Source organism: Tupaia chinensis, unplaced genomic scaffold (genome assembly GCF_000334495.1).
Source record: "Tupaia chinensis unplaced genomic scaffold, TupChi_1.0 Scaffold000395_1, whole genome shotgun sequence".
Lineage (NCBI taxonomy): Eukaryota > Metazoa > Chordata > Mammalia > Scandentia > Tupaiidae > Tupaia > Tupaia belangeri.
The window spans coordinates 2,294,371-2,309,340 of NW_006159897.1; the positions used below are offsets into that span (position 1 = coordinate 2,294,371).

Here is a 14,970-nt window from a genome sequence, read left to right on the forward strand (position 1 = left end):
ATATAATTTAATATACAATTTAAATAGCTAACTACAAAATATGAATAGAATGAAAAAGAAAGTGCCTTGTTTGAAGGTTTCCTGTATGGTCAAAATTTTATTTTTGAGATAAAGCCAAATATTTTCTTTATTTCTAAATCAAATATTTTACTGAGGGGAAGAAGTTGGGTTTTTTGTTTGTTTTTAAGATCAGCAGTTTAACCTATATAAAAGAAGACACAGGATTACCTAAATATTTGAAAAAAACAGATATAAAGGCGTTTTGGTACTTGTACTTAAATAAATATTTAAAATTTAAAATTATTAGAATTATTAGATAACACTATATCTATCTAGTTCTATTTAATAACTTCCCTAACAGACTCAAGAAAACTATACTTAAAACATTCTATGAATAAGAAATATAAATTAAAAAAAAATTTCAGGAGAGTTGCAATTACCCTTAGAAAAAGCATCTATAGGATACTAAATTTACTAATCTATATTCTCTGAAGAAATATCCTATGTAATTGTATTTGGTTCAATAATATACTGTTTAAGCTCCATTTAGCAGCTAGTGTTCTGTAATACTCTTTTAATCAATGAGATTTTGATTAGGACATTAAACCAGTAGTAAACTTTATAGTTTATCTTAAAACTTAAATTACCTAGAATATGTACATTATATACATAAAATAAATATATTATCAAAACACTCTATTCTGGCAGGCTGTATTTTTTGTACTTTTTAAATTAAAGTAAAACATGAAAAGCGGAAAAATGAACTAAATCATCAGTGTATTGTAATAAATTTCCAAAGTGGACACCAGCACTCAGATTAAGAAACAGAATATATAGTCTAGGAAGAAAGAGAAAGAAGCCAAGGAAGAAAGCTGTTTTAGTATTTCCATAAAAAATAAATACATGTTTCCTAGTTGCAGAAATAATTTTTGATAATGGCAAAAAATACAGAAAATACTGAGAAATATAAATAAAATGTGTGTCTAGAAACCACCAGTGTTAACATATTGGCATTTTGTTTTCTTTACATTTTTTTCTTTTAACAAATCATAGGTATTTATATACTTAATATACTATCTATAATCATATATGGGAATTTCCTTGTCACTGGGTTTTGAAATCTATTTATACTGGGTTGTCAGAAAAGTCATAAAGTATTTTTTTTCTATGCAAAAATGCATCATGACTTTTTCCAATGCCCAATACAAAGAGAAAAAATATTACAGGCAGAAATAGCACAAAGGCTCTGAGGTCAGGTGCTTGGCATGTTTTAGAATACCCTAGTACACCAATGTGGCTGAAGTAGAATGACTGAGGTAGAAATGAGAGCATGAGGTATTTCTGTAAGAAAGGGAGTCGGGTCTACCATGCAGGGCATGGCTCAGATCCTAGCAAGGTGTTACGCAAACCTGGGCTAAGTTTCTCCACAGCTGTTTCTGGCTTTCAGCTCCGAAACAACATGGTAAAACCATGCCAGAATGAGAAAATTAAAACCAAGCACTAACCAAGATGCTGGACACATTCAAACGTTACGTGAGATAATATAAGAAACCAGTCTGGGTCCAGGTGTACCAACTAAATTTTATGTTTTTTGATTAATTGCTGCATAATGATAATATACTTGTATAGCATATGTTTATATTATATATGTAATAGATCTATTTGTATTGTGTATCATCTCAAAAAAAAGTATTTCTGTAGGGCTGCACAGAATTTTGTGACATATGAAAGAAACATGGGAAGTCATTGAGGAGTTTGAAGAAGAGAAGAAACATTTAAAATGTTTAAAATGTTTGCATTTGTAGCTAGTGAAGCTAGTGAAGACTACTGGCAATTAATAGTGAAAGACTAAGCTACTGCAGAAATTCAAACCAAGGTGGTAGCAATGGAAGCAGGGTGAGGAGTCAGACTGAGAACGGGTTCTGAAAGAACTGCTAAAAAAGATGCTGATAGATCACATGAAGGGTGAGAAACAATGGCATCAGATTTTTTTCAAGATTTTTGTCCTGACTAACTGGAGCAATACCACTGACAATCAAAGAGAGCTAAATCACAGGGTAGCTGGTTTTGGGGGTGGGGCAGAGAGAGTTTAGTTTTATACATGATAATCATCTTGAGAGCTGTATCAAATATACAAAAGGCTGATTAAAACTGAAATTGGGGGAGTTTCAGGCAGGACATATAATTTAAGACATCAACATAGAGATTATATTTTAAAGCCAGGAGACCAGATGGAATCATTAAGGGAAAGCAAAGAGATTCAAGGGCTAAGTGAGAAAATATTCTGATGTTTTAAGGGCAGGAATATGAAGAGGATCTTACAAAAGTATTGGATAAGGCATAGCCTGTGACAAACTGTTCTGGAGGCCATGTGAATAGTGTTTCTTCTTCTTTTTTTAAGGTTTTTGGCATAGGATGTGTGTGCTCACCAGAGAGAAAGAGAAACCGACAGTGAGAGGGAGAGGGAGAAACCACTCTCCTAGAGAAGAAAGTCACACTGCAATCCCTTCTCCTCCATTCTCTTGCTGGAATTCTAGGCACACACATACATGTCTCCAGCATGATTTTTAAACTGCTAGCTCTGGGACTCGAATCCCAGTTGGCCATGTGGGGTTAACCACACCTTAACCACCATGCTACCTGTTGGCCCCAAGTAGTATTTCTAAGTGGAAAAGCAGTTTATTGTACTATATTCTGTTGGCAGGTTAAGAATATGAAAGACTTCTATAGTAAATTATCCCTGATTTTGGCAACAGGAAGGTCATGAGAGACCAAGACAGAAGTGAGTACGAAGAGAGTGGTAGGTTTGAAAGTCTAATGAAGTGGGCTCAAAAGAGAATGGGAACAGAAGCAGCAGTAGCGAGAAAGCAGGATGCTGAAATTGTAATTTGGCAAGTGCAGTTACAGATAATGACAGTCAAGGGTATAATTATGGGAACTAGTGGCGGAGGCTGATGTAGGTCAAGATCACTGGAACAGAGAGTGCCAAGGGACTGAGAGCAGGCATTTTATTTTCCACATATTAATGGGACCCTATTAGCACATTAATGAAAAGTACACAGAGGAAGAAAAATACTAACATAGGTACTGTAAAGAAAACTGTTCTAACAAACACTTCCAGCAGAAATGTTTAATAAGAATGTGAACTAATTCTATTAATAAATTTTATAAACATAAGTCATTTTAAAATAAGTTTTATTTTAAAAATTGTGTTTTTAGTGGTTATCTTTAAAAGAAATGAAACCACATTTTCTCTTTCACTGGGAACATGCTCATAGCCCAAGTATATCAACCTAGGGAGAAAAATATTCAAAGGCAAAGTATTTTGGTCCTGAAATGTTAAATTATTTAGCTCATGCCTATAGTTATCATTTTTACTATAAATCAACATACAGAGTACTAGTTAAAAAAGATCATTTTTATTAATTTGTTAACAACACAAAAACAGGCACTTACATTTCCTAATTCTGTTTATATATAATTTATAGCTATCTTTTATGTACATAGCTATTTTGACAAAATTTTCTTCTCCCGTCTGAGAGACAGGATCTGACTATGTTGCCTAGACTGGACTCAACCTAGGCATGTCTTGCCTCAGTCTCCCAAGTACTTGGGATTACAGGCGTGCACCACCATGCTTGGCTCAATGATAACTTTTAAACAAATCACAAGAGAAGAATATACAACCTATTTCTGTTTTCATATCACTAACATTCTTTATTTCAGAACTCACTTTCAGGGGACAAGCAGTTAGCGTAATGGCTAGGTTGCTGGACTCCCACATTGTTGACTGCAGTTCAAGTCCTGGACCTGGTGGCTTAAACTCATGTTGGGTGTGTGTGTACCCAAGATCCTGAGAGGAGAATGGAGGAGAAGGAATTGTGGAATGGTCATCCCCCCTGGGGGTGATTTCTCGCTTTGTTTCTCTCTGTCTTTCTGGAGAGCGCACACACCCTACAGCTAAAACCTCTCCAAAATCAAATCAAATCAAAACAAAACAAAACAAAACAAAACAAAACAAAACAAAACTCACTTTCAGGCCTATTGCATTGGTGTGCATGAAAATACTGTGCTCTGTAGGCTGGGACATGGGGGAGGCCTGGGTTTGAGTCAAGGTCCAACCTAGGGATGGTCATGGTGGCTTCTGCCTGCAATCCCAAAGGCTCAGGAGTGTGAGGCAGTAAAGAGTTCATAACAGGGCTAGCAGATAGCATGGAGGTTAAAGCAGCTGTATCTCACATAACCAACTGCACAATTTGAGTCTTGAACCCAGTGGCTTCAAAATCACACTAGGTATGTGTTTGTATGTGCCCTAAATTCCAAGAAAGGATTGTGGAGGGGCCATCTCTCCAGGAGTGCTTTCTCATTTTCCCTCTCTCTCTCTGTCTTATCTCTGTCCATAATAGTTAATTATAATAAAATGACATATATAGAAATCCTAACATTTTAAGCATTCCTTTTAGGATTGCATGGGTTTATTGAAATTAAATCTCAAACTTATAAATGTTGTTGGATTTTTTGGAAAACAGTGAAATGGAATAAACATTAAACTCATTCATAAATGCAAAATAAAATAATGGAGGTTGGGAACCTGTAATGTTTACATATAAATCCTTAAAATGATTATCACCCTAGTATATAACATAGCATATAAAATAAAAATTATAACTATATCTAATAGCAATGATTTCAAAAAGGAGACAGGATCTTTCATTACCTATTGTGTCAGCTTTGCTAAATCTTCGAGTTACAACATTGTTCATGTTTCCATTTTCACAGAGCTTCAATTCTGTGAGATAAACTTCTACTTTGCAGTGCTTTACAAACATACCCTGTTCAACCACCTAAAAAAAATTAGAAAAAAAGAAAAAATAAAATATCAGCTTATCAATATATTTTACTGTTTAGGAAAAAAATGCAAATCTCCAATAAAAAAACAGTAATTTTTACAACCTGTTGATATAAGAGATAATGAATAACTGAAAATGAAAAAGCAAGAAACCGTTTTTAGAAATTTTATTTTTTAACAGAATACAAATAATCATAATTTAAAACACTAAATGACAGTTTGGAAAAATGTTCTACTGGTCTATGAAAATATTGTGATACATATCAAATAATTACACTCAGTATTTACAAGAAAGCTTATCCCAAATGACTGTGTATATTTACTTTTCTCTCTCTCCATGTAAATTATATATATGCATATATATATATACAGCTTAGACTAAAGATACAGATATACTTCTAGCTTTTAGTAGTAATCCCAAGTAAAAAGCTTTTAGAATATTTAATTTTATACAATTTTGTCTAACAAGTTATATTGTCACTCTGTATATTAAAATAAATCTTTTAAAATGATAATTACAAATTACTGCTGCCATATTCAACTATGGCTCTGCAGCTGATACGTTAGTTTCATCCTAAAATGACTTTTTTGATCGTTACATGTACACTCAGTAATTTTATGCAAACAAAAGAAAAAAAAGGCTGTTAAACATGCAAGCAATAAAGCATAAAAAGAGGAAATAGCTTTTTATTAGGGTCACCTTTAAGTAAGTATATTTCCTTTTGATCTTCTAAAGGTTAACTGTAGGATTTCAGTCATGAATACTGTTTCTGAAAATAGTAATCAGCTTGATATGTGATACAGTAGACAAATATGGCAAAAAGGGAGGTTCCGAATGACTGTTAGATGTACTCACAAGCTTACATCAATTCAGTAAGGGAGTTATAAACTTGTCTTTCAGAAAAAACTGTTTCAGTTCAAAAATGCAAATGTAATTTACCTAGTATTTATTGTTTAATCCCATATAAATTTTTATTGTCATGTCTGTCACCTAAAAGAGGTAGTAACTTGTACCCCTCCTACTGTGAGTGAACTTAATTCACTTTATAAAACAAATACATACATTTTAACTCTTACTGAGATTTACTTTAAATCTCTTATATTGATTTACTTTGAAGTTAAGAATACAGAAACATTTTTAATGCTATAATATTAATAGTAACTATATTTAATCATAAAAACCAGAGTCAGATATTCTTATCAATCAGAAACTTCTGCTGGGATTCAATATGTGAGGTAAACAGAATTACATTATGGTAGCTACTAATCATTGGTAGGTTGCTAAAACATGAGGTAACCCACAGGCCTCACTTTTACTTAAAAAAAAAAAAAAAAGCAAATGGAATGAATAGAGTAGAAAAAAATGATAAACAGGATAAAATAACCAAAAAAATTAAGAAAATACCTCAGTATGATTAATATTGAGGTATATATTTTCAAAATAGGCACTGGTTTTTAAAAATATAAATAAATTTCAAAATACTCATAGATATTTTTCCAAAAAGAACCTGAAGATTTAATTGTCAGAAAGTCATCGTAAGATCTGTGAAAACACTATACCAGGACTATTTTTTCCTTCTCTCCAACAACATTTTACAATGCTAAAACACTTATTGTTACTACTTGGAATACTGCTACCATATTTACATTTATTTAACTACTTTCAAAAATAGTGAATTAATAAGCTGTTCTTTTTCCAAACATGAGCTGGTTCTCAAACTATTTTTATTTATAAGAATCATACTATATACATTATTAAAGTTTGAAAAATAGTGGTACCATAGCACAGAAAACTAATTAGCATCTTCATTAATCAGTGTATGGCCATATGTAGATTTTTTTATATAAACTCTCCTATCTTCATGAAATATGTCTGCATTAAAAATAACCACTGAAAAAGATGGTAATGACTATGAAACAGAAATTAGCTTATAAAAACATAATACAAAGATATAATTATCTAATTATTATTATCATTAAAATATACATTTGAAATAAGACTGGAAGGAGAATATTTAGAAATGGTAGCTGTATTTCAGAATTACAGATGATAATATTATTATTTTTTTAAAAGTGAATTATAACGCTGATATATTACCATGGATAAGGAGCATGCACAAGATGAATCAGTCTCCTTGTCCAAAATGTAAGACGTATGGAGATAAAAGACTTTTTTTTTTTTTTTTTTGGGAGAGGTTTTTGCTACAGGGTGCATGTGCTCACCAGAGAGACAGACAGACAGAAAGTGAGAAATCACTCCCCAAGGGAGATGGCCACACTGCAATCCCTTCTCCTCCATTCTCCTCTTGCCATCTTGGGCACGCATGCACACATGCGTGAGTTTAAGCCATGGGGTCCAGGACTTGAACCACAGTCGACTACATGGGAGTTCAGCGACATGGCCATTACACTAACTGCTGGTCCTGATAAAAGACATTTTTAGTAAATCATGGCCAAAATAAAGACAAAATCTCTTGGCTATTTATTGTTTGAACAGTGATCCAAATAAAGCCCATATATTATTAATGACTGATATATCCTCTTAAATGTCTTTTAACCTAAAAGTTTCCTATCTACTTTCTTTATTCTCACAGTTTTCAGTAAGGCTATTTCACAGGTGGTAAAACAGGATGCAAGTAATATCTCGTTGCTCCTCTTTCTGTGATGTTGGTAGGCATTAATAACCAGTGCCTAGATCATTAATGATCAAACTACAACCAACAGACTAAATCCAAACCATCTATTTTTATAAATAATATTTTATTGGAACATAGCCACACCCATTTATTTATTTCTGTGACTGCTTTCATGCCCATTCATTGTCTATGGCTGCCTTCATGTCCCAAACTGAAGAGCTGAGAACTTTCCAAAGAGATTGATGGCTTATAAAGCTGAAAATATATACTATATGGACCTTCATAGAACCAGTCTGGTGACATATTCCCCCACTCCCAGCTTGGATCTATTATATAATTCATTAGGTCACCTTTAATTTCATTCAGTACATTATATAATTTTCAATGCTAAAAAGCATAGCTTTTGTTAGGTTTATTTTTAAGTATTCTGATCTGTAAACATAATTTTAAAATTCAACTTTGTTGTTGATAATAACTGGTCTCTCCATATTCACCTAATTATCATTAGTCTACCTCGATCAACTTATTCATTCATTAATTCAATATTGCTTGAAGGCATGTGTAAGTGAGAGAGAGAGAAAGAGAGAGAGAAGGAGGAGGGGGAGAGAGTGCCCTTCAATGGAGCATCATCATATCACAATCCTCTTTCCTCCATTTTTTCATTCCTTCAAGATCTGGGGCATGCCAGCCCATGTACCTGGCATGTTTTTCAAGGATTAGGACTCCAACTGTGGTTGGCAAGTGGGATCTGGATCCCAAAGCACAGAGCTTAATCACTGTACCATGGAGATAACCCCTAACCTTATTAATTGGAACTGTTTATTAATATTTTTTTTGGTATTTTAAATGTTTAGAATCATGTCTTCTAAGAACACAGTTCTAAAGGTTTTATTTGTCCTTTTTCAACTCTTATTCTTTCAGTAATTTTCCTTGCATTATCGTTAAGCTAAGATCTTTAATAAAATTATCCTTGTCTTGTTCCTGATTTAAAAAGAAAAATTTTTAATATTTTACCAATAAGTAGGTATGCAATAGGTTTCTATTTGTAGTTTTCTATTTCTAAGGGCTTTTCTTTCTAAGATCTTTACTAAGATCATATATAAATGATGAATTTATCAAATGTTCTTTCTGTGTGTATTGAGATAAATTTTCTTGATTATTCTAATACTAAAATTATAACAAGTGATTTTCAAAGTTAAATTAAAATTGCATTTAAAAAATATTCAAGTTGGTAATTTTTGTCCTTATTACATATGGCTAGATTTTGTTTTGCTAATGGTACCTTAAGGAATGAAGCATTTAAGTTGATGACTGAGTATTGCTTATAAATTTTCTTTCTCATAGTGTCCTTTAGGTTTTATCTTATGTTTATGCTAGCCTATAAAGTCGGTTGAGAAATACTTCATCTTCTATTCTCTAGATGATATTACATAGGATTGGTAAATTTCTTCCTCAAATATTTTGTAGACTATACTGGTGAAACTTTCTAGGTCTGGAGCTTTCTTTGTGGTAAGATTTTTTAATCAATGATTCAACTTAATACAGATCAATTGGGACCAGCAGTTAGCGTAATGGCTATGTCGCTGAACTCCCATGTAGTCAATCCCAGTTCAAGTCCCCGGACCTGGTGGCTTAAACTGATGCCAGGTGCGCGTGTGTGTGTGTGCCCAAGATCGTGAGAGGAGAATGGAGGAGAAGGCATTGCAGCATGGCCATCCCCCTGGGGAGGTGATTTCTCATTTTCTATCTCTCTCTCTTTCTTTCTCCCTCTGTCTTTCTTGCGAGTGCATGCACCTTATAGCAAAAACCTCCTCCTCCCCCAAAATACAGATCAATTAAGGTTTCCTACTTCTCAGTGTGGCAACTATTTATATTTGCATTTTTCCAGAAATTTTCCATTTCATCTAAAGTTTCAAATTATTATATAAAGCTATCCAAAACAATGTTAAATAGTTTTTAAGCACTTCTACAAATGTCCCTTTTTTCATTCCAAATATAAGTTATTTGTCTCTGCTCTTTTTTGTTGTAGTCAATCTTGCCAGGACTCATCTTTATTTTACTGATCTATGTAACTGTTCTTTACAATGAGTGAACTTCGTTCATTTAGTATAAGTTTGTTTTTTTATTTCATTAATGTCTACTTTATAATCTTTCTTCCTGATTGTTTTGTTTGTTTGTTTTGTTTTTAAAAACTGAGTCTTGCCCTGTCCTGATCTTATCTTGGCCTCCTGAGGAGCTGGGAGGGTCTACAGGTATGAGTCACCACACCCAGTATTAGGGTAGGCCAGGTATCCAAGCCTCTGATGGGGCCTCAGCCTGTGAATCAGCAGCATCTACTGGACCTTTCATTACATTTTATTACTTTTCATAAGTTCCACATAAAATAGATTTTCAGATTTTTTTTCTAGTTTTGCATTCAAATTATAAAGTTCCTTCTAAGAATGACTTCACACTCTAAAAACTCTTTCAAGTTGTATTTTCATAACCATTTAGTTTAAAATATGTCTCATTTTAATTTTTATTTCTTCCTTGACTCAAAGATTACTTAGAAGGTGGTTCCAATTCTAGGTAGTATTGGGAGAGTCAAGTTACATTTTTGGTACTGATTTCTGGCGTAATACCACCAGGGATAGAAAACACACCGATTCATTTCTGTCATTCACATTCTGGGGAGATGTATTTGGTAGTCCAGCACACAGGTCAATTTTGCTAAAACAATTCCACTTAAAAATTTTGTTTTCTGAAATGACTAAATGTAGTACATATATCAATTAGGTCATAGTGGTTAATCATGTTGTTCAAATCTGCCTCCAAGTTCACTCATGTGGTTGTTGGAGGCCTTGGTTTCTCTTCAACTGTTGGTAGAAGCCCAAATTCTTCACTATGTGAGTCTTTCCATAGTCTGCCTGCATGGCACATGGCTTCATCCAGAGTGAGTGACCCAAGACAGACAGCAAGAGAGCATTCCAAAGATGGAAATACCAGAAGCTTTTATAAACTACTCTAAATGACATGTTGTCACTTCTGTCACATCCTACTGGTCACAAAGACCAATTCTGGTACATTATGGGAGGAGATTACACAAAAGTCTGAATACTAGGAGGAGGCTATCACTGGGGAGCTTTGAGGCTGACTACCACAGTCTACTCCCTTGCCCACGTGATTTACAGTTCCTTCCTCCAACACACAAAATATACTTACGCTCCCCAAAGGCCCCCACTAGTTTTAATTCATTATAGCATCAACTCAAGAGTTCAGAAATTTATCATCTATATGTGATACAGATGTAATTAAATGAGTAAAGTTACTTAAGCATGTTCAGTATAGTTCTTGATTTGCAGGATGGTGAAGTACGAGATGTTTTTCTATTCCATATACACTCAAAATAAAATGGTAAGGAACACAAAATATTTTAGATAATTCTCTCTTTTTTTTTTTTCAAGTTTGCTATTAGGCATACATGTTCACTGGAGACAGGAGTGCTTTCTCACCCCTCAGGGGTATGGGCATGCCACAATCCCTTCTCCATTCTCTTCTTAAGATTTGGAAAATGTACGCACACGTGACTGGTATGTTTTTCAAGCCACTGGGTTTGGGACTTGAACTGTGTGGCCAGCCAAGCAGGATCCGGCTGCTTTAACCATCACACTGCCAGCAGGCCCTAAGTATTCTTCTTTTAAAAAAGAGAAAATGGGAGGTACAAATCAGCCAGTGGTCCATAGCTATTATGAATCTACCTGCGCAAATTCCGGAAGTTCTTTGACTGGGACAGTTCTATCTTTGCCTGAAAATGACTCTTTATGACATTTGACTCTGCTCTCTGCGTAACCCTTTTATCATGAACTAGCACATGTTTGCAGTTGAGTAGATTCACACCCTAGTTTCCGCTTGAAAAGTCTGGGAGGTCAATGGCTTCTTTAAACTGTTGTGGCAGTCCAAGATGGCAGTGGTTCTGTGACATAATTATCTCAAATCTATAGTAGCTCTCTACTGGATCTTACTGGAGTTCATTCCATTAAACAAAGTCATATGCACAAATGTCCTCTAGAACAGAGGTTCCCCACCTTTTTGCCACTAGGGACCAGTTTTATAGAAGACAGTTTTTCCAGGGACGGGGGTAGGGATAGTTGCAAGATGATTCAAGCACATTACAAGGTGCACTTTATTTCTAATACTATTACATTGTAACGTATAATGGAATAATTACACAACTCACCATAATTAAGGATCACTGGGAATCTGAACTTGTTTTCCAGCTACTAGACATTTGATTTTTACTCATTTTGGTTAGGGTTAGCTTGTGGGTTAGCTTACCAACACTATGACTGAGACAAAAGTGCGCAATGCAGGAAAGAAGCATGGCTAGAAGTGGTAAATAAAATAATGGGTGGGCCATGTATGGACTAACATAAGTGCTAGATTCTGGCTTAAAGCCTGCCACCAGATGCATCTTAATCATCATGTGTCACTCACTGATAGGGTTTTGAATTTGCAAGCAGTTGATTTATTATGGTCTCTGTGCAAACTTCTTTGCTAATATGAATCAGTGCTGTAGCTGTGCCCCAGCACTAGCATTACCACCTCAGCTGTACCCCAGATCAACAGGCATTAGATTCTCATAATGAGCGAGCACCCTATATAGATCATGATAGGGTTCATGCTCCTATGAGAATCTAATATTATCCCTGATATTAAAGGAGGTGGTTCTCAGGAGGCAAAGTGAGCAATGGAGAGTGGCTAAAAATACAGATGAAGCTTCATGGCTTGTTGCTTTCCTCCTGCTGTGCGGCCAGTTCCTAATAGGACCAGGGGTTGGAGACTCCCTCAGCTTTATGCTGACAAGGCTGAGGGACTGCCCTTAATCTTCTTAGAAATCTTATTGTTCTTAGAAGCTACATATTGGGGATACATTTAATATTATTGAGAAGACAACCTTTAACTATACCCTTAACTATTTCACAAGGCCTTCTGTCTGAATAGTATAGTGTGGTACAACCTTTGATTTTTCCAAAGTGACTTTATAATAACACTGGCTTCAGTTTTAGATCATGCTTTCCTGAGAATGTTATGAGCTTGATCTTGCTAAGAAACACTTCCTAAGGAATCTTCAAACCTAGTAAATCTTGGCTCTGTTTCGGTTTCATTTAATAGTCCTTTCTTCAGCTTATGTTTTTTGTCTTATATCTGACTATAAACAGTATGAGAAGAAAGTAGGCAATACTGTGAACACTTTGGCAAATTAAAAATATGATTAGATAATTTTTTACCTTTAGTTTACTATAGTTGACAGGTTACTAAATTTTCTGCCACTACATAACAGAGATTGCCTTCCTCTAGTTTCCAGTAATATTTCCTCCAATTATTTTTTAAGTATTCACTGGCAGCTCTTCAAAGGCTAAAATTCTATTAACAGTTTGTTTAAGGCCCTTTAAGCTTTCATTAATTCACTTAAAAGTTTTTAACCTCCATCTACTGTCCAGTTTTAATGCCACCACCACATATCAAGTTTTTATGATGTCAGGACCTTACTTCCAGGTGTCAAACCCAGTATGAATTATCTATTGCTACACAATATATTGCCCCCCAATTTAGCAAAAAAACAAAACAAAACAAAAAAACAAACAAAAAAACCCCCCAAAAACAAAAAAAAAAAAACAAAAAAACCCCCCAGCAAATATTAAAATAACATTGTTTCTGAGTGTCAAGAATTTGAGGGTGGAGTGAGTTATTTGGCTTGCGGTCTCTCATGAAATTTTTATCTACCTATGGGCACTTCGGTCATCTGAAAGCTCAACTAAGATGGGAAAATCTACTTCTGAGGTCACTCACATAATTTTTGTAAGGTCTCCATTCCTCTGTGCTGGCCAGAGATCTCAGTTCCTCATCATGTGGGCCTCTCTATAACGTGGCTGAGTGGCCTCATCAGATGCAACTGAATAAACTCATGTGAGAAATGAAAAACAAAGCAAGCTAGAATGTGTGTATCCCAAAAATGTAAACTGTGAGATCTTTCATCGCCTGATCCTGAAAGTGATAAACCATGAGTTCTGCTATATGCTATTGGTCAGAGACAACCTTGCTGCAAATTGCAAATGGTCTACCCAAGGACATGAACGTGAGGAGCCAGGGATCACTGGGAGACATCTTGGAGGCTATTATCTCAACTTACATGCAAATATTGTTGTGTAGTTTACTTTTATATGCAACTGTAATCCCACAAGTTATTACTAATCTTTTAAAGAGTACATATTAAGATTTACTTTTTGTCAGTCTACATTATTTTCTGTGTCTCTAGGCTTTCATATGGAATAATTTTTCTTGTATTCTGAAGATTATTTTGTATTTCTTCAGTAGAAGTCTGCTTGTAACAGGTTCTATCAGTTCTGTTTTTGGTTAACAATAGCTTTTTTTTTTTCCTTGTCATTTTTCGCTAAAGGGCGTGTGTGCTTGCCAGACAGACAGAGAGAGACATAGAGACAGAAAGCGAGAAATCACCCCCCAGGGGGGATGGTCACGCCGCAATCCCTTCTCCTCCATTCTCCTCTTGGGATCCTGGGCATGCACACACACGCGCCCGGCGTGAGTTCTAAGCCACCAGGTCCGGGACGTGAACAGCGGTCGACTATGTGGGAGTCCAGCGACATAGCCATTACGCTAACTGCTGGTTCCCCTTTCCTTGTCATTTTTAAAGAGTTCTTTCTTTGGTCATAAAATTGCATGTTGGCAATTACTTTCTTCCAGTATGCTGAAGACAGTCTATTGTTTCCTGCCATCTATGAGTTCTCTTTAGAAATTATTTGTCTTATCTTACTTTGAAGATAATACGTCAGTTTCTCTGGCCAGTATTAAGAAAGTCTTTCTTCTTTTATTTTTCAACATATTTATTCGGTATGATTTTATTTGTATTTTCCAGTTTGAGATTTACAGCATTTCTTGAATCTGTAGCATGGTACCTTTCATAGTTTGAGAAAAGTCTTAACTATTGCCTTCTCAAGTATTAGTGCTATCCCATTCTCTCTTTCTTCTCTAAGATTATAATTACAAAGGGTCTTCAAAAAGTTCATAAAAATGTGCATTATCAAAAAACTATGTACAGGGACCAGCAGTTAGCGTAATGGCTATGTTGCTGAACTCCCACGTAGTTGACTGCAGTTTGCGTCACGGACGCGGTAGCTTAAAACTCACGCCGAACGCATGTGCGTGCATGCCCAAGATCCTGAGAGGAGAATGGAGGAGAAGGGATTGTGGCGTGGCCATCCCCCTGGGGTGATTTCTCGCTTTCTGTCTCTCTGTCTGGCGAACGCACGTGCCCTACAGCAAAAACCTCTAAAAAACAAAAACAAAAACAAAACAACTGTGTACAGATTTAAATTTTTTTCAGCACCAAAATATACTTGTACTTTATTTCCATTTTTCTACACATTTTCAAGTCCTCTCATATATGCATATATGTATGTTTGCTTATCACTATATTTCATGTATGCC

The 14,970-nt window shown here is 35.1% G+C and overlaps 1 protein-coding gene across 4 annotated transcripts in view; it reads right to left on the reverse strand.

Moving 5' to 3' along the window:
• The window catches only part of USP15 (ubiquitin specific peptidase 15), a 152,410-nt gene that overhangs the window by 82,614 nt on the left and 54,826 nt on the right, over positions 1 to 14,970 (reverse strand). For all 4 annotated transcript variants that reach the window (XM_006154147.3, XM_014590038.2, XM_006154146.3 and 1 more), the window contains exon 4: positions 4,718 to 4,844. In XM_006154147.3, coding sequence (XP_006154209.1) covers positions 4,718 to 4,844 — 127 coding nt within the window. The remainder of the gene's footprint in view (positions 1 to 4,717; positions 4,845 to 14,970) is intronic.